Source organism: Galeopterus variegatus, unplaced genomic scaffold (genome assembly GCF_000696425.1).
Source record: "Galeopterus variegatus unplaced genomic scaffold, G_variegatus-3.0.2 Scaffold466, whole genome shotgun sequence".
Classification (NCBI taxonomy): Eukaryota; Metazoa; Chordata; class Mammalia; order Dermoptera; family Cynocephalidae; genus Galeopterus; species Galeopterus variegatus.
This window is the reverse complement of record NW_007726577.1, coordinates 449,274-468,229: the sequence shown is the minus strand read 5'-3', so window position 1 is coordinate 468,229 and position 18,956 is coordinate 449,274. Positions and strand designations below refer to the sequence as shown.

Below are 18,956 nucleotides of genomic sequence, written 5' to 3'. Positions count from 1 at the left end.
TCCGTTGCCGGACACGGAAAAAAAAAAAAAAAAAAAAAAAAAAGGCCAATATAAACAAGTAACAAGCAAATCCCATGTAAACTAGTAAACATGCAAATTTACAGAATAATGATGCATTTTGAAAAATGCTAGAATCAACTATTTTGTAGCTCCTGCACCTAGCACAGTACTTGACACACTGGAGAAACTCATAAGTGTTTGTGGAACGCATACACACATGCATGAATTAATGCACTCAGACACTAATGAAAGAGGGCCTTCAGATAATTTCAGGACCCTCTGAAATCAGGATCACTTTGCTGGGCAGTGGATCACCTCCTTCTGCCAGGCCAAATCAGAGCACAGACAGCAGAGGGAGAAACCGTTGCTTCCCTTAATCTGTTAGCAACAGGATCAGATGACAGGCTCCGGGGAACTAATTTAAACTCATGTAAATAAGGCACCTGCCACTTTATTAAAACTATGTCCATAACAACGATTCCAACTGTAACTGCTTTTGGCCTGGGCCAAAAAATTTACCTTCACCAGCTGCTCCTTATTAACAATCCATTTGCTAAATTACAAGCTGTTTATCAATACAACAAGGCCAGGTCTTTAAATATTTTAACACTTAATTGCTGAACGACATAACCTCACCTCCATAACCCCTCCTCCACATGAAAAGCCTGTTGCTTAGGAAATTCTACTCCAAGCCACCTTCCTTCTTCAGGTTTGCAGAATCAGAGATGACCTAAAGAAATAGGGCTTTTAAGCCCCACAGGAATCCCTGGGCAGTGGACAGACAGGAAGAGATGAGGTCCTTCCTGAAGCCACGCTGCCACTCCTGGCGCACAAATGTTTACAGAATGTCAGAGCCAGAATGCTAAGTGTCTGGCTTTGAGCTCAGTCTATGCGGTCAGATTCCCTAAGTTCAAGTCCCAGCTCTGCCATTTACTGAGTGTTATGGGCTGAATTATATCCCCTAAATCAGATCTGTTGGAGTCTCAACCCCTGGAACCTGTGAATGTGATCTTATTTGGAGATAGGTTATTTACAGAAGTAATCAAGTTAAAATGAGGTCATCAGAGTATCCTTATATATGTGACTGGTGTCCTTATACAAAAGGGAAATTTGGACACAGAGAATATGCCATGTGAAGACTGAAGTTACCAGAAGCCAGGAAAGAGGCCTGGAACAGACCCTTCTCTAGCACTTCAGAGGGAGTGTGGCCCTAATGATACCCTGACTTCAGACTCCTGCCTCCAGACCATGAGCAATAAATTTCTGTTGTTCTAAGCCACCAGCTGTGGTAATTTGTTATAGCAGCCCTGGCAAACTGATACTCTAAGGGACAGTCCCCCCTTGCCTTGCTAAGCCTCAGTTTCCCCTCTACTACAACTATGGCTGCTATAAGAGACCTGCTTCTGAGCTGGCCTCAAGAGCTAGCCACAGGGGATGTTCCATAAACACTCCTGGGCTTGGTTGGCATGGCCCTCTCTCGAGGGGTCTATGGGTTTTGGCTATGCTCCTCTTTGTGGGGTCCTGAAAGGGTCCTGGACAGGCATCCTGGAAACAATCCTGCTGGTAACTGTCCCCCATGGTACCACTTACTCAACCCAGATGCTCACCCCAGTAATTTCAGGTGCTCAATCCAGCTCTGAGAAACAGCAGAGCTCATGGACAGGAATATAAATTCAGGAGCCAAACTGCCTGGATTTAAGTCCCCACCTGCTGCATGTTTGCTTTGTGGCCCTGGGCAATCCACTTGTCCTTTCTGTGCCTCAGTCTCCTCATCTGTACAATGGGACTGCCCACAGAACTTATCTCATGGGGTGGTTATGAGGAGTACATGAGTTAGTATTTGAATGAACTTAGAACAGTGCCTGGGACCTAGTAAGTACTGTCTAAGAGTTTGTTAAGTCTAATTTAAAATAGAATCTGCTTCAACCCTTTGTATAACCACCACCATTCACAGCAGAGATTTCTCTGGAAGGAATACGTCCACACAAAAAATTGTACATAAATGTTTATAGCAGCATTATTCATAATAACCCAAATGAAAACAGCTTAAATGCCCATCAACAGATGAACAGGTAAACAAACTGTGGTATATTCGTGCAATGAAATATCATTTGGCCATAAAAAAGAATGAGGTACCTATACATGCTACAGTGTGGACAGATCTTGAAAATATTATACTCATGGGTGTATATTTATGCCCAGACTCATCGAAATGTATATGTTAAAGATCCACGGCTTTTTATATATGAATCATATCTCAATAAACTGGTTAAAAAAATTATAATAAGGGCCAGCCCGTGGCTCACTCGGGAGAGTGGGGTGCTGATAACACCAAGGCCCCGGGTTCGGATCCCATATAGGGATGGCCGGTTAGCTCACTGGTTGAGCGTGGTGCTGACAACACCAAGTCAAGGGTTAAGATCCCCTTACCAGTCATCTTTAAAAAAAAAAAAAAAAATTATAATAAGAGAAACCAGATACAAAAGGCCATGTATTATATGATTCCATTTAAATGAAATGTCCAGAATAGGCAAATCTATAGAGACAAAAAGTAAATTAGTGGTTTCCCGGGGTGGATGAGGGGGGCAGGTAAGGAGAAGGAGGTGAGATTAGGGGCTGATGGCTACACGGTCGGTGATGGAGTTTGGATGTGTTGTCCCCTCCAAAACTCATGTGGAAATTTGATCTCCAATGTGGCAGTGTTGGAAACTGTTGCTTAAAAAGACCCTGGCACCTTCTCTCTCTCTCTCTCTTGCTTCCTCTCGACATGTGATCTGCTTGTACCTGCCGGCTGCTGCCACTTTTCCACCATGAATAGAAGCAGCCTGAAGCCCATGCCAGATGCAGCTGTCCCAGAATCGTAAGCCAAATAAACCTCTCTTCTTTATAAACTACCCAGTCTCAGGTATTCTGTTATAGCAACACAAAACAGACTAAAACAGTGGGGTATGGGGGTTCTTTGGGGGTGATGAAAATTGGGGTTCTAAAACTGACTGTGAGGGCCGGCCCGTGGCTCACTTGGGAGAGTGCGGTGCTGATAACAGCAAGGCCACAGGTTCGGATCCCTATATAGGGATGGCTGGTTAGCTCACGTGAGACAGAGTGGTGCTGACAACACCAAGTCAAGGGTTAAGATCTCCCTACCAGTCATCTTTAAAAAAAAAAAAAAGAAAATTGACTGTGGTGACTCTATAATTGACTTGTATCCTTTAAATGGGTCAAGTGTTTGATACGTGAGTTACATCTTGATAAAGCTGTTAAAACACTAAATAAAGACAAACCAAAGCAATGTTTCATGAGCATTAAACAATGTGCAGAACACCCACACCACATTCCTTGATTTAATCCTCGCACCACCTCTCTGAGGAGCAGGTGCCTTCATTATCTCCATTTTCCAGGTGAGAAACTAAGGCTCAGAGCATTAGGAAATGTGCCCAGGGCTGGAGCAGGGACCCAGACTGGTGGGCCTGGCTCTCAGCCACCACCCATCTGGGAAAAGAGACAGATGATCTAGAATCAACACACACAATGGGCTGACCAGAGTGTGGTATTCAGGCCTCAAGTGATCTAAGTCCACAGTCCAAGACATGGCCTTGTGTCCTCCACACAGGGATCTCCACAAAGACATGCTTCCATTCTGGGACCCCAGCATTCTAAAGGACCAAAGACCCTCTCAACCTTGAATACTTGCAGCACCCATCCTGCCTCCCCTTCTTCCCCCCCATTGTTTTAATTGTTTTCTCTGTTTACCGAGATAATACAAACTCATTGTTTCAGATCCATTGATACAGAACTATCAAGAAAAAAGAAAGCAATCACCCCCTCCCAGAATCCCAACCTTTGAAAGAAGAATTTATGCTAAAGGATTTGAAGAGAGATGCCCATTCATTTGACTAGATAAATTTTGAAGCGAAAGAGAAATATTAATTTTAAAACGTTTTTAGGCTGGCCAGTTAGCTCAGTTGGTTTGAGCGTGGTATTATAACACCAAGATTGGGCTGACCGGTTAGCTCACTCAGTTATCAAGGTCAAGGATTTGGATCCCTATACCAACCAGGCTCCAAAAGAAAAGAAAATTTTAAAAGCAAGGTCTGGAAAGGTTGCCTCAAAGTGCTATTTTAGATAACAAATTCCACATGCCTGATTTCAGTTGTTTATATCATTGCTGGTGGGCTTTTGAAAAAGCAAGGGACATTGTGATTCTCAAGTCAGTTTTGTTAAACAGAAAAACCAAAAGGCCAGCTCCTCTGGTCAGTCGGATGCAGTGAAAATAGCTGACTTCATCCGAAACTTCCCCGGCATCTGACCCAAACTGAGGACAAGTGTTTAGCCGAGAAACAAAGATGGACATTTAGCATGTTTAGCAAAAAAACCCTTTTGTGCCTACACAGCAGGCAATTTATGTTGAGTTATTCAGCTATTTTGGGGACAATAATGTTTTGTAAACAGTCGGCAAAGTGGCTTTGTTGGCAGTGTCGCTGTGGCTTGGGGCTATTTCACAGACAAGGACTGTATGGAAAATAAAGCCACATGATTGTGGCAGTCCCTTTGAAAAATACAAATGACTTAAATTAATGCAGGTAGAGATAATAAATATTTGAAAACCTTTTTTTCTACTCTGCCCACAAGCATCTGTGATCAGCACCCAGAGGCTGTTAACAGCAAAGAGAGTAAATGCCTTCGTTTATGGAACAGGAAGCTTAGAAAATGTGTTTAGTATATATCAATAAAGGCAGTGCGAGCATGTTACTCATCCGATTAATCCAGTCTTAAGTGCTGTATTAGCAGGCACGTTTTATTTTAAAATGCAATGATTGTAAATGTTTTTGAGAACTTTAAACATGCTAAATTAAATTTACATTTATTAAGTCCATGCAATAGTTGGTTTTCCATTCTATAGTTACGTGTCTGGGCTTAATGGCAGAGAACCACGAGTCGCTGGCCTGTCCCAAAAGGGTGAGGATAGTCTTTCTTTTCTACTGAATGAATGAATGAGGTCTTGGGTCTTAAAATAAGCTGCCTGGTGCCTTAGACAGAAGATGATTATTTATATCTGTCTACCATTTACTGCCTGCTTGGTGTGGACTAGGCTCTGTGCTGGACAACACACACATACACATAAACAAACGCAATCATTTTTAATCCTCAAGACAACCTTATGAGGTGCATATAACCATGGCCATTTCACAAACAAAGAAACTGAGGCTCAGAGAGGTTCAGTGACTTCCTAAAGACACACAGCTGGAGCACAGCAGAACAGCAGCAGGGACCAGCACTTCTGACCCCATGCACATGGGTCTCTTCATCGCTCCCTGGTGTCCCACCCCCATCACAAAGAAGGAAAGTCACAGAGCCACAGGCAACAGCAATAACAATAACAGCTATACCTCACTGAGCATTTGATCTGCGTCATGCCCGGCAGAGAGAGCTTTACATATACTCATATTGACTCACTTAACCCACAGCATGAGGGCAGGATTTGGAAGCCAGGTGATCCCATTTTAGAGATGGGGAGTGTAGGTTCACAGAGGTGAAGCAACTTGCCCCAAGGTCACCTAGCTGGTCAATCATAGGACCTGGATATGACCCCAGGACTGCCCCTGCCTCTGCTGTCCTGGAACCCCCTACATGTAACCCCACAACATGTATGGATGACTTTAGTGATGCTTTTTAATCCTTTATGCAACCATAAACACATATATGTGTAGATTCATGGAATAAAATAGACAGGACACAGAGAGAGAGAGAGAGAGAGAGACGCCAACCGATATGAAAGTCCTTGGATAGAATGCTGGGGTTAAGCACCCAGGCATACAGCCAGGGCACTGTGAATTATCTCACGTACTCCTCGCTACAACCCCACAGCACAGCCCCTATTTTAGCAAGCCAGGAAGTGAATCTCCGCAAGGCAGAGTGATGGAGCCAAGAAGGAACAGCATGCCTGCCTGTCTCCAGCATCCACCCCACGGTGCAAAGACCACTGATCCAGGAGGCCAAGAACCTGAGAGCCAGTTCTAGGCCCCCAGCTGACTTGCTGCTTGACACTGAGTATGTTGCTTGGCTACTCTGAGTCTACCCTAAAAACCATCGCAGCCAGACCCTTCCTGCCCACTTGCCCCCATTCCCCTCTGCATGGATCTAGCCCAGCTATCATCGTCATCATTATCATCCTTATATTTAACATTGTTATTATTATCATTACAGAAAATGACAGCAGTGGCCCCTGACGTCCTTGTTTTCTGTCAGGAGGGTCTGAGCTGAGAGAACAGGTAAGCTTCAACAGGAGAAGAAAGGCCTGGTGTTTTGGTAACTTGATAGGAGTTCCAGAAGTTCTAGTGAAAGGTGGGAGGGATGGCTGGACGGAGAGGTCACTGGTTAGAAGTCTGACCCACCAGGTCAGCTGAGTTGCTCAATAATTTCTTCTGATCTGGGGGTCTGAGGGTCTACCCCTTTCCTCCCCACCATAGCTGGTCTCTTGAGTCCCTTTAACATCGCACGAGGGGCCCAAGAATCAGGGGTCACTCACCGCCATGACCAGCTCAAATGGATATTTGTAGATGCGAACAGGAGACTGGTACTTGTGCACCATGTTCACGCCGGAGCGCCAGCAGAGGTGGGGGGCAGGGGTGAGCACAGGGCCTGGGGTGAGGGTTGACAGGTGAGTCAGCAGCCCCCTCCACGTGAAGCAGAGAAACTGCCCACCGGGTACAAGGGCAGGCCAGCTCCCTCTGGCCCCACCCACACATCTCCCCAGCCCTCAAAGTGAGGAGGCTGATATGATTACCAAATTACTCCAGGCTAGACCCCAAACACCTGTCTTATCCATTACCCACTGCCCCAGACCACACTCACACTTCCAAAAGCAGTCAGCACCCCCAAACTTTCCTTTGCCCGGACCCCTTCACACTGAGGACCCTCAGAAGCACCCCTCACTGCCACTCACATGAAAACACACACGCATTTGAAATTCTTACACTCCCACGATTCTCTTCATGCATGCAGCCACTGCTTGCCACAGAGTCCTGACCTACGGTCCCCCCCAAGTATCTTTGCACCTTCCCTCCTATCCTCCTCCAAGACACCCTAACAAACACACACAGCCTTCACCAAATTTCACATGCACTGTCTCTGTCACGACTCCCCTCCCACATGGGACCGCCCTTGCACAAGCACAAACTTTGCACACACACCCAGCTCCCTGGAGCACACACCTGTCCAACTCCAGGCACACACACAATTCCCCTGGTGCACACAGACGTTCACACACCCGCACACACCCATGAGCACATGCACACACAATGTACATACACTGTGGCATGCATCCACGCACAGACCCCCGGCAGCCCCATTCACCTTCACCCTCAGAGCCTCCTGGGACACAGCCCTAGGGCAGTGTCCTGGGCGCCCGCCCGGCGGGGAGCCGAGCTCGCTAGCGGCACCCCTGCGCTTGCCTGACCCGGAGCGCAGCGCCTAGGGGCGGGCCCGACTGCGGCTGGACAACCAGGGAAGTCTGGCCCTGTGCACTCTGCGGCCGGGCCAGCCCGGGAGGGGCCCGAGGGGCGAGAAGGAGACCTGCGGGCCCGGAACGCTCCAGCACCCGGGACAGCGGAGATCCTGTCTGGGTCCCGCCCCCGAACTGGCCCCGCCCACGCCGCTTGCCGTGGCCCCACCCAGATTTACCCTGTCCCCTGACTGGTCCCGCCCCAGCCTGACTCCGCCCCAGCCTTAGCCCCTCCCCTCACTTTACACGTCCCTCGCTTGACCACACCCTCAGTCCAGCCCTTCCTCCAGATTGGCCACGCCTCAGGTAGGCTCCTCCCCCATACTGGCCCCGCCCCTAAGGCACCCAGCCCAGTGAATGGCCCGGCCCCAGGTAGACCCCGCCCCAAGGCTCCTCCCCAATCTAGCCCTGCCCCCAGGCGTACCCCGCGCCCCGACCGGCCCCGTTCCTTCCAGTACTGTTTACACTTGGTCCTTCGCTAGCTCAGATCAGCCTCTCCCATATCTCACTGCACCTGGGCTTGAGCCCCGCTCCTCCACCTGCCACGCCCTGGAGTCCGTCGAGTCCCTGCCCCAAGCCTCGCCTTTGCAGCACTCATTCACTTTGCACACCGTTTACAGAGCTCCTACTAAACGTCAGGCCCTTCCAGGCGCTGGGGAGTCACCAGTGAACACAACAGACAAAAATCCTGTCCTTCATGGAGCTTACATCCCGGTGAGGGAGACGAACATTAAATAAATAAGGCAAATATATAGTATGTGGAATGGTGCTAGAGGCCAAGGGGAGAGAAACAAGCAGGGAAGGGGTTCAAGAAGAGAGTGGAGTGAGGGCGGACCGAGGCCTCCCTGGCAAGGTGACATTTACGCGTCATCCTCATTTGGGCTCGCACCCCACCCCTTCCAGCCTTCCCAGGATCCCCGGGGGGACTAGCCTCCCTCCGGTAAGTCCTTCCTTCCCATTCCCCATCTGTTTGTCCTGCAAGAGCCAAGAAGCTGGCTCTAGGCAGCGTTGTCATTTGTGTGTTCATTCATTCAACATTTACTGAGCACCTACTGTGTGCCAGCACTGGGGGAATTCACCCATTCACATGGGGGAATCAGACAGACACACCGGCTCACAGGTGTGGGCAGGGAGTGGGCGGGGAGACGGATAACCCTCAGATAGGCTGTATATCAAATATATCATCACACCCTGCGATAACCAGCTCCCGTGTTTCCTTCCTTGCCTAAATCACACTCTAATTACTGTGTTTATTCATTCAGTTTACTCATTTGTGGGTTTCTGACAGTCACTACCATGAGACCGTGAGGCCCTCGAGGGTAGGAAATGAGGCTGCCTTATTCATCTGCCTGCATGTCCGCTCGTTCTCACTGGGAACTCCGCGGACAGTGGGTACTTAGTGTGCTCTTGATTAAGGGTATCAAGGATGGAAGTGGGACAGAAAGATCCCATACCTGCCACGAGATGGCAGCAAACGACAGCCCGTGGCTCCTGGAGTAACAGCAAAGGTGAATTGGGGGACGTGGGGTCCAGGGATGTTTTGCCGGACACCAGGCTCATCTGGGAAGCTCGCCTGCTCTGCCTGATGCACAGTGAACGTTAACAGTTAGCTAACTGTTACTCACCAGCACGAAAAGCCTCCTCTGGTCCCCCACCTTGAGGGAGGACATGCCTCTGCGTGGGGGAAAGAGTGTGACAGGCTGTTGGGTACAGAGAGCCCAAAGTGGAAAATGGAGAGTGAGAAATTCAGTTTCTCCTCCTCCACCCAAGGGAAGCGAATTAATACCACCGGCACCTACCACGTGTTACCTATTATTAGCACTGCTCTACTACTAATTATTCCTACCACTTATGGAGCACTTCTGTGGCATTAACGGGCACATTCTAAAGCTTTACAAACATTAACGTATTTAATCCTCGAAACAACCCCTATCGTTGTGAAAACGTTTTGGAACTCATTAGAGATGCACAACATTGTGAAGGTACTAAATACCACTGACTTACACACATCAAAATGGTTAATTTTATGTCATGTGACTTTCATTTGAATTTTTTTAAAAAACCTTATAAGGTCAAAACTATTTTAATCCTCATTTTACAGGTAAGAAAACTAAGGCACAGAGAGGTTAAGCAACTTGCCCAAGGTCACACAACTTGGAAGTAAATCAAACCCAGGACTCTGATTCTCCAATACCTTCTTCTCTCAGGGCTGCAGCTGAAGTGCCCGGATTTTTGTCCCCCAGCCTGAGCTACAAGATAGTTAGGCACTCTGGCCTAGTAATGAGGTGGGTTCCATGGGAATGTTGGGACCATGAAGTCAGTTCTGGGACAGGATCACCAGCCTCTCTCTATCTGCTGCTTCCCACCCACCCTGTGGGAAAGGCCCAGCACAAGCTACTTTATGAGCTGGGTTTTAGGGATTCCAGAAACCACCCCATGTCTCTGAATATCTTCCCTGCAGATGGACCACTGCCACCAGAAATTCAACTATTAGTAATGCATTTATTTGAGTAAGACACTGAGCCCAATCCAAATGCAGATGCATCTGGAAGGCGTTCTGCAGGGAAACGTCCTCAGTTGGATAGCTCAGTGTGATACCAAGAATAGGCAGGGTAAAGAGAGGGGTGGTAGTTAGAGGGCCCAGACCCTTGGTTGTTGAACTCTGTCCTGGAATACCTAAGGGCCCTTGGGTGGTGCTGAAGCTGGAGAGTGTGGCAACCAGGGTGAGATCCCTCCCCCCCTTTTTTTTTATCATGATAAAATACATATAACATGAAAGTTGACATTTTAACTATTTTTCAGTGAACAATTCAGTGGTTTTAGTACTTTCACAAAGTTGTGCAACCACCACCATTATCTAGTTCCAGAACATTTTCATCAGCCCGAAAGGAAACCCGCACCTATTAAACTATTACTCCCCTTCCTCCATTCCCCCAGGCAACCACTCATCTGCTTTCTGGAGGAAGACATCTCATTTGTCCTGGGCTGCCTCTCAGTTGTGTTCTTTCTTGTCCCTTCTCAGAGGGGAGCCTGGAGGCCTCCTGGATTTGACTTTAGAGTCATCGGGGTCATTGGCAGACTGTGAAGAGCTGTGCAGGTTGTAACCTGCACAACTTTATGCAGCAGTCCTGATCATCAGGGCAGCTTTGACTGAGCAGAGGTCAAGTCTGGAAGAGTCTGACCCAGGGGGATGCACAGCCAGGCCCCACCCACCTTGACCCCCAGCCCAGTCCCTAAGCCTGTCACTTCCACAAAGGCTTCTGGACTCCACCAAGTGCTGCCATGGTCCAAAGGTCACATCCAAACATGAGTATAAGGCCACTCAGAACAAGAACATCCCTTGGTGTGCAGAGAAGGGGACAGGGGCAAGAGGCAGGGGGAGGTGCCAGGGAGTCGGTGTGACCCTGTGAGAGGCGGCTGGGTTGCCAAGTGGTCGGAGGAGGGTGCTGGAATCAGACCATTAAGGGTGTGAGTCTTGGCGCTCCCAGCTGTGTGGCCACAGTGTCCCTTCCTCTAAATGGGGTAACATGGAAAATTATTCAGTCTTAACAAGGAATGAATGGATGAAGCTTGAAACCATTATGCTGAGTGAAAAGCCCGACACAGAAGGACAAACACCATAGGATTCCAGGTCTATGATGGTGCCACGTGCATCAGACGCCTAGAGTGGTCAAATTCACAGGAATAGCAGGATGGGGGCTGCCAGAGGCTGGAGGGGAATGGGGAGTTAGTGTTTAATGGGTATGGAATTTCAGTTTTAGAAGGCGGAAAAGTTCTGGAGATGGATGGCGGTGATGGTCGCACAACAATGCCACTGAACTGTGTACTCAAAAATGGTTAAAACGGTAAATGCCATATTATGTATATTTTATTGCAACAAACAAATCACACTGAAAAAGTTTTTTTTTTTTTTAAATGGGGTAACGGTAGTGCTATCCTGAGTGCCAATGGAGATCACGTGGAGAAAGTCATCCCACAGGGCCCACCAGAGGACCTCAGCATATGTTTACATCATTGTGGCAGCTCAGAGGGAGGGGCCATGTCCCATGGGACTTCATGGGGGTGGGAGGGTGGTATTTGAGATGGTGGCCAGCATGGTATAGGAAAGTGATAACTCTGCTTTTTTGAGATATAGTTCCCGTACCATATAATTCACCCATTTAATGTGTACAATTCAGTGGTTTCTAGTATATTTGCAGAGCTGCACAACCATCACCATGGCAACTTTAAAACATTTTCATCACCCTGAAAAAAAATCTTGCTATGCTTTAGAAATCACTCCCCATCCCCACTCCCCTAGCCTGAGGCAACCATTAATCTGCTCTCTGTTGCTATGGATTTACCTATTCTGGACATTTCATGTAAGTGGAATCATACTGTACATGGCTTTTCATGTCTGCATAAGATTTCATTGAAAACCTCATGCTTTCATTGAGCATAAGATTTTCAAGTTTCATCCATGCTGTAGCAGGTATCAGAACTTTGTTGCTTTTTATGGCTGAATAATATTCCATGGAATGGATAGACCACGTTTCGTTTTTCAATTCTTCCATTGATGGACACTTGGGTTGATAATTCTGTTTTAATGATTAGGTAAAAAGTATCTGAATAAGGAATGGGGAAAGTGACCCAGACAGAGAAAACCATCCCCTCCAGAGCCCAGAGTCTGGAAGGTGAGTCCAGGTATGAGCAGAGCCTGGTTCTCATGGTGGCTCTCCCTCCTGTGTCCCTGGTTAATTCCAAAAGTCGGACCCCCCAATTCTCTCGGATTTTGAAGACACCGATGAGTTGCAGAGGCAGGGAGTACCCTGTAAGGATCTTTACCTGGGAGCAGCACCGCCCCATTGGCCTTTGGGCAATACCAGCCCCACCCTTGGGTAACTCAAATTGGAGAGTGTCCAGGGTGGAGGTGGCAGGGGAGGAGGGGGCGAGGATGGAAGAGGAAACCCACTCCCCAGCCTTGTACACCCCCTGCCCCTGCCTCCATGACCTTCCTCAGGCCCCAAGTCACCTCGATGGTGGCAGAGACAAAATCCCCCCATCGGGCAGAGAAGAAGGAACCCCACTGTATTCGTTTCCTATGGCTCCTGTAACAGATTACCACAATCTGACTGGCTTAAAACAGCATGAATTTATTGTCTTATAATGCTAGACATTAGAAATCTACCATCAGTCTCACTGGGCTGAAGTCAAGGTGTCCCAGGACTGGCTGCTTCAGAGGCTCTGAAGGGACACTCTTTCCTTGCCTCGTTCAGCTTCCAGAGGCCACCGCAGAGGGAGAGGCCTCAGCCCGTCCTGCAGAGCTGGAGCTGAGTCCTGCAGAGCTGGAGCTGAGCCCTGCAGAGCGCTCCCAACTGTCCCAAGCTGAGGCCTTTGTGGCCCTGCATGGCCCAGTTTCTGACAGGAGAGGGGACACATGAGGAGACAGTGCTCTTAGGGAGGGCTCAGCTGGGAGCTGTCAGAAGCCACCACTCCCAGCAGCTGGAGAATGAGTGCCTTGGTCCCAAAGGGGACCTGGGCACACCCACAGCCACCTCTGCACCCCCCAAATGTGGGGCTGATGAGAAATGGAAGCTCAGCCTATCTGGGGGCTCCTCCCCACATCCCCTCAGGCTCCTACAGAAGAGCCACAGAGCCTGCTGAGGAGGACATTGTAGGGGAAGGGGACCCAGCCCTCACAGCCCACTGGTCACCCCTGTCTTCTACTTTGCCAAGTCCGTGAGCCCCTTGAGGTGGGGAGGAGGAGCTCCACTGTTTCTGCTAAGCCTGTGGGGGGGCAAGAGCAATGTCTGGGTCCAGCCTCCCCAGTGCACCACAGCACCAGAGACACAACCCAAAGTTATGACGTGCTGACGAAGGGCCAGGCAGTGTGCTGGGCACCGGGAATATGGTGGTGAAAAAAAACACAGACAACACCCCCACCCCCATGGAGCTCCATCCCAGGACTAACTACCTGAGCACATGGTGTTGTAGGTTAGACTGGGCCGAGAGCTGTGACTGGGGGCAGAGAGGATTGGAAGGCGGACATTGCAGGTAGATAGACAGGGGCCGGGGGGCCTCCTGAGAAGGAGACCTGAACAGCAGAGGAGCCACGCAAACGCTAGGCCCGTGGGAGTGTGCTCGGTGCCCAGGGAGGGGGAGCCTGTCACTGTGTGGGGGGTGGGTGAGCAAGAGGCAGGTGGCAGGCAGGGGAGCAGACAGGCCCAGGAGGGAAGGGAGGGGTCTCATGGGCTGCTGTGTTGAGAAGAGCTGTGGTGGAGGAGGGAGGGAGCTGGGAGGCAGGGGCGAGAGCAGGGGGCAGAGAGGAGGCAGGAAGGAACAGGGAGGAGAGAGGAGCTGCTGCAGTGATCTGGGAGAGAGCTGAAGAGCAGGAGAGGTGAGAGGGGCAAGATCCTGGATCTACTGTCCAGGTAGCTGCTGCGCGTGAAGAAGAGGAGCGGAGGGTGACTCTTGCTGGTGGAGGAAGAGCTGGGAGAACCAGGAGGCAGAAACCGCCACTGGATGAGCCCACGCAGAGAGTGGGAGCAGATGGGGAAGCCCGGTGACAATGACCAAGCTGGAGCTGGACACTGCACATGAAAGTCAGCCCAGCTCATGATCTCTCAGTGTGTCATTCTGCTCACCAAGCTGGGTTGGATCAAGGGATGGGAGGTAGGGACGGGCCACCAAAGCCCAAAGACAGACTCCAGGGACCCCCCAGCTCATGCCCAGCTGCCCACCCCCCCAGTTGCCCTGCCTGGGGGAGGGCCGGGGTCCTGGACATCCACTTCTTCTGCCATGCCTGGCTCTCTGAAGCTGCCCAGTGCGACAGCCACCCGCCACGTGCAGCTCTCTAAGTTTACAGTCATTAACTACATGTGACTATATATTTATATAAATCAATAACGACAATAAAATGAAAAGTTCAGTTCCCCAGTTGTGCCAGCCCCATGGCAAGCACTTGACAGCCCCCCCGTAGCTAGCAACCACCACATCACAGGATATTTCCCTTGTTGCAGGAGGCTCTATGGGATGGGGCTGCTCTGGAGTCCCCACCAGACCTGCAGAGGCTGGGCCTTTGGGGGACAGGAGCAGGATGGACTGGGCAGAAGGGTCTGGGGCAGAGACTCTGGGCTGGAGCAGGGGGCTTCGTCCAGAGCTGACTGGTGTTGACTCATCCGTCCCTGAGCCTGGCCAGGGTGGGGATTAAGCCTGAGCCTCTGACCAGAGAATGGCCCGAGAGGGCAGCCGAGGGGGGCTCGGCTGCCTGGTGCCAGGCAGGAATGTTTGAGCTCAGCAGAGAGCGTGGCCAAAGGGCCGAGGCAGACCTCGACAAGGCAGGCAGGACAGACGCACGAGACACAGGGGCAGCTCTACTTCAAACCATAAACGGCAAAAGCATGCAACACCTAATGTCAAACAAACTTCCTTTTTTCACCTACTACACCCTGGGCTTCCTTCCTTGTGAGGCCTACAGACCTCCCTTCCCCCTGCCGTACACACATACACACATTCCTGGCTCCTCTCCGCCCTTCCAGACTGTGGCAGTTTTGTAATTTATCGCCACTTCCCGACCCATAGGCATTTAGGTTATTTCATTTTTTAAGAGTGTGGTTGTTTTTGCTTTTCTGTCCCTATCCCCCTTTCAGACAGGAGGCCCTGAATGTGGGGATTGTATCTTGTCTGCTGCCATATCCCCAAGGCTGAGCACACAGCAAGTGCTCAATAAATGGATGCATGATTATGTGGGAGGCATTGTGGGGGCAAGAGGTCAGAATCCTCCCCTGGGGGTGGGAGAGGAGCTTGGTTCCCATGGAAATGTCAGTGATGGCACCCAGGGCCTGCAAGAGAGGATCTCCCTTCCTGTCCAGGGCCCCGACCATCCTCAGCCTTGAGTTTCACTGCGTCCCTCACAGTGTCCCAAGGAGGCCTCCAATTTACACTGTCCTCCCCATCCTCACCCTGGTCCTCTGCAGCAAGCTCTCTGAGGGCTGGAATATACATCTGTTGTACTCACTCTGTATCCTGAGAGCCTAGAATAGGACTTGTCACATAATAGGTGATCAATAAATATTTGATGAATGAACAAACAAGTGAATGAATGAATGAACAAATGTACCCCTTCTCTTCTACCACAGTTCTGACACAGGACCTACAAACTCTTGCCTGGTCTTCTTCTGGGGACCTTCCCCGGGACCACTGCTGTGCATTCATTAGCTCTCTCATTCATTCGTTCATTCATTCATACACTCATTCAGCAATGACACTGAGCACCCACTCTGAGCCAGGCACCCTGCTGATGCTGGCAGAGGAGGGGTAAAGGGTGCTGACACACTGCAGGGTTTAAATCCTGAGTCCCCCACTGACCTTCCCAAGCAGGCATTGAATGTCTTGGGAGTTCAGTTTCCTCCTCTGAAAAACGGGGCCAGTCCATCATTTTCATCCCGATGATGGTTTCATAATTGGTGCTTATGTCAAAATTCATCAGATTGTATGCTTTATTTGGGGCAGGATTATAATTATATACGTTTTATTTTATTATTTTAATATTTACTTGTACGTATTTGTGGGGAGTGTGTTGTTTCAATACATGCATATACCGCACAATGATTCAATTAGAGTAGATAGCGTAGTTTTGTACCTTTTAATCTACCACTTCTCCTCCCTCCCTCCCTCCCGATCGTGCACTTGATTGCACGTGTCTATCGTACCTCAATAAAGCTGGGCAGAAAAGTACCAACCCCCAAACCAAGTACTTAGCACAGGGTCGGCACAAGGTAAACTCTCAACAAAAGTTTTATTGTCATTATTACATGTCTTACTTAATTGAATCCTTGTAAGATCCTACGGAGCAGGTGCCAGTGTCCCCATTTTGCAGATGGAGAAACTGAGGTTCAGAGAGATGAAGACATTTGCCCAGGGTCACCCAGTTAGGAAACGGATGAGCTGGGATTTGGCATCTCGTTTTGCCAGTTCTTCCCTATTTTACAAAGAGGTTAAGCCACCAGCTCAAGTCACCCAGCTGGTGCATGGAGAAGCCAGGACTCAAACCCAGATGGGCATCAAGCTAAAATCTGATTTGATTTTGTGTCCTTCCCCTCTGGCCCGGCCTGTCCATCACGCAGGCCTCTAGGCTCTGGAGGAAATGGGGTCCTGACCTCCTGACCTGGGTATTCCCAGGGTCAGTCATACCCTGACACTGGCCCCAGAAATGCAGCCCCACCGGTCTGGGCAGCATGAGCACTGGCAGAGCCCTGTGAGACATGGCAGGGAGGAAGCAGCCTGGGCGTTGGAAGGAGGATGGGGTTTTGGGGTTGGGCTGGGCAGCCTGCCCTGCAGGGATCTCAGGGCTGGCAGAGCCTTTCTGGCTGCACCCAGCTCCGCTCTGCCCTGACAGTGTGACCTCCTTGCCAAGAGGTCCTTATAGCCTGGTCCGAGAGGCGCAGAGATGCACTTGAAATGAGGTGTCCAGGGACGTGTAGCAGGTTGTACCGGAAAGTGGCCCAGGGTTCAAGAAGCTCCTTGATCTGCATGATTAGCTGATGGGGTATATGGCCAATCAGAGTAGACTCCAGCCTTTGCATGAGGCAGGATCCAAAAGACCCCCATCTGAGCTGAGGGTTAACCCCTCAGTGGCTGGGTGGCAGGGGAAAGGCAGGGTAGCCGGGGGCTCAGAGGAGCTGCTATTCAGCCGCTGTTCAGGAGCTGTTTCAATATTTTGACAACAGACACAGCTGCACAGGTGCACACCTGCATCTGGGGAGGGCCACCAGGGGGTCATCCGAGCAGCGGCTCCCTGGGCGGCAGCAGGGTGGAGCTGCCTGGCAGGCAGAGAGAGGTGGTAACCTGCCAGGGGACGGGTAGGGGCTGGAGGCACATTCTCAGGGGATGACTCAGGGGCAGACAGAGCGAGTGACTCACTGGGGACCCTCTCCTGCCCTGGGAATGTGGGGAGGCTAAGGAGAACTCTCTGGGCCCCCAGCCCAGGACTGAGTGTGAGTCAGCCCACATGGGCTGGAGGGCCAGCATGATTTTCCATCCCTCACATTGTCCTTCGAGAAAAGTAAATACGTGTTACAAAACGTGGGTGAAGCCAGGCCAGCCACCTCCTGTCTCCTTGGAGGGTGGGAAGGAGAGGGGCCTCTGTACCACACATGCTCCATACCAGGCGCTCTGTACACATCACTGTGCACTGGCTCTTTCCCATTTTACAGATGGGGAAACTGAGGGCCAGAGAGGTTAAGCCATCTTCCCAAGATCACACAGCTGGGTGCGTGGTGGAGCCAGGATTCAAACCAAGGTTGGCTTCAAGCTAAAGCCTGTGGGCTTTTCCCACCTGTGTATAGATCAGGGCCTGAGCTTGGGCTGCCTCTGTCTTGGTTCACAGTTCTGAGCTTGGGTTGCTTCTGTCTTGGTTCACAGTTGCATTTCTCAGGGTGGCCCCCAAACTACCTGCTTCAACTTCCCAGGGGACAGGTGGAATGCAGATTCCTGGGCCCTACCAAGACTCGCCCAACCATAATCTTGGGGGAGGAGGGGCTGGAATCTGTATTTTTGAATGCTCCCCAGGTGTGGGTGAGGCCGTGCAGTTGGAGATCAAAGAACAGCTGTCCACGGGTGGATGGATACGGGTCTCCACCCTGGGAGGAGAAAACTCCGCTCAGTCCTGCACACCCCTCTCTCTCTCTCTCAGGCCGGGGGAATGCTGCCCTTCTTGTTTTGAACTGGTTCACAGGCGAACACTCCAAGTGCTTTTCCAGCTGCTGGGGAAACAGTAATGGCAAATAAGGAGGGAGTGGGTGACCTTTCAGAAGGTGGTGGCCTCCTGTGACCCAGCATCCTTGTCCAGCTGCAGAAAGGGAACAGATTTCAGTGGCCTGGTTACCAGGGAACAGAATGGCCCTGCAGGAGCCATCTCCATGGGGTTAACCATCAAGCAAACTAGAGGAAAGCAAACACCCTCCCCCGAACCCCCACCCGATGGCAGCAGAGGGGATGAGTCACTTGGCATAAGAGTCTCTGCGGATCCAAACAAATCCCATCTGCCCAGAGAGGATGCACAGGGTGAGAACGGATCTCCCACCCCATCCGGCCTGCCCACAAGCGTGTGTCGTACACACGTGGGTACACACGTGCACACATAGCCGCCCCAGCTCCGAGCCCAGCTTTTAGAAAATGGAGGAGGTATGGCGAAACACAGCTGGAATTCTTCCCTAAATCTGCTAATTCTCCCCATCACTTCTGGGCTGGGCCCAGCTGAGTCAGTGGGAGCCGGGCCCAGCTGCCCCAAGCCTGGGAGTCGGAGCTGTGGAGGGTGCAGGTGGGTGGGGATCAGAAAGCTTGGGTGCTGGGAGTGGGCTGACCCGGGTACCAGCCCAGATGGGCATTGTGCCTCTCTGGACCTGGTGCCCTTCTCTGGAAAGTGAGACAAGAGTGATTACCTCCCAGCAGAAGGCCCTGGCCTTCTTCACCCTGT

At 50.5% G+C, this 18,956-nt stretch overlaps 1 protein-coding gene across 1 annotated transcript in view; it reads right to left on the bottom strand.

Moving 5' to 3' along the window:
• Window positions 1-6,589, bottom strand: part of SEC14L5 (SEC14-like 5 (S. cerevisiae)) — a 41,630-nt gene extending 35,041 nt beyond the window's left edge. The window contains exon 1 of the mRNA XM_008569131.1: window positions 6,527-6,589. Coding sequence (XP_008567353.1) covers window positions 6,527-6,589 — 63 coding nt within the window. The remainder of the gene's footprint in view (window positions 1-6,526) is intronic.
• Between the last annotated feature and the right edge of the window lie 12,367 nt (window positions 6,590-18,956).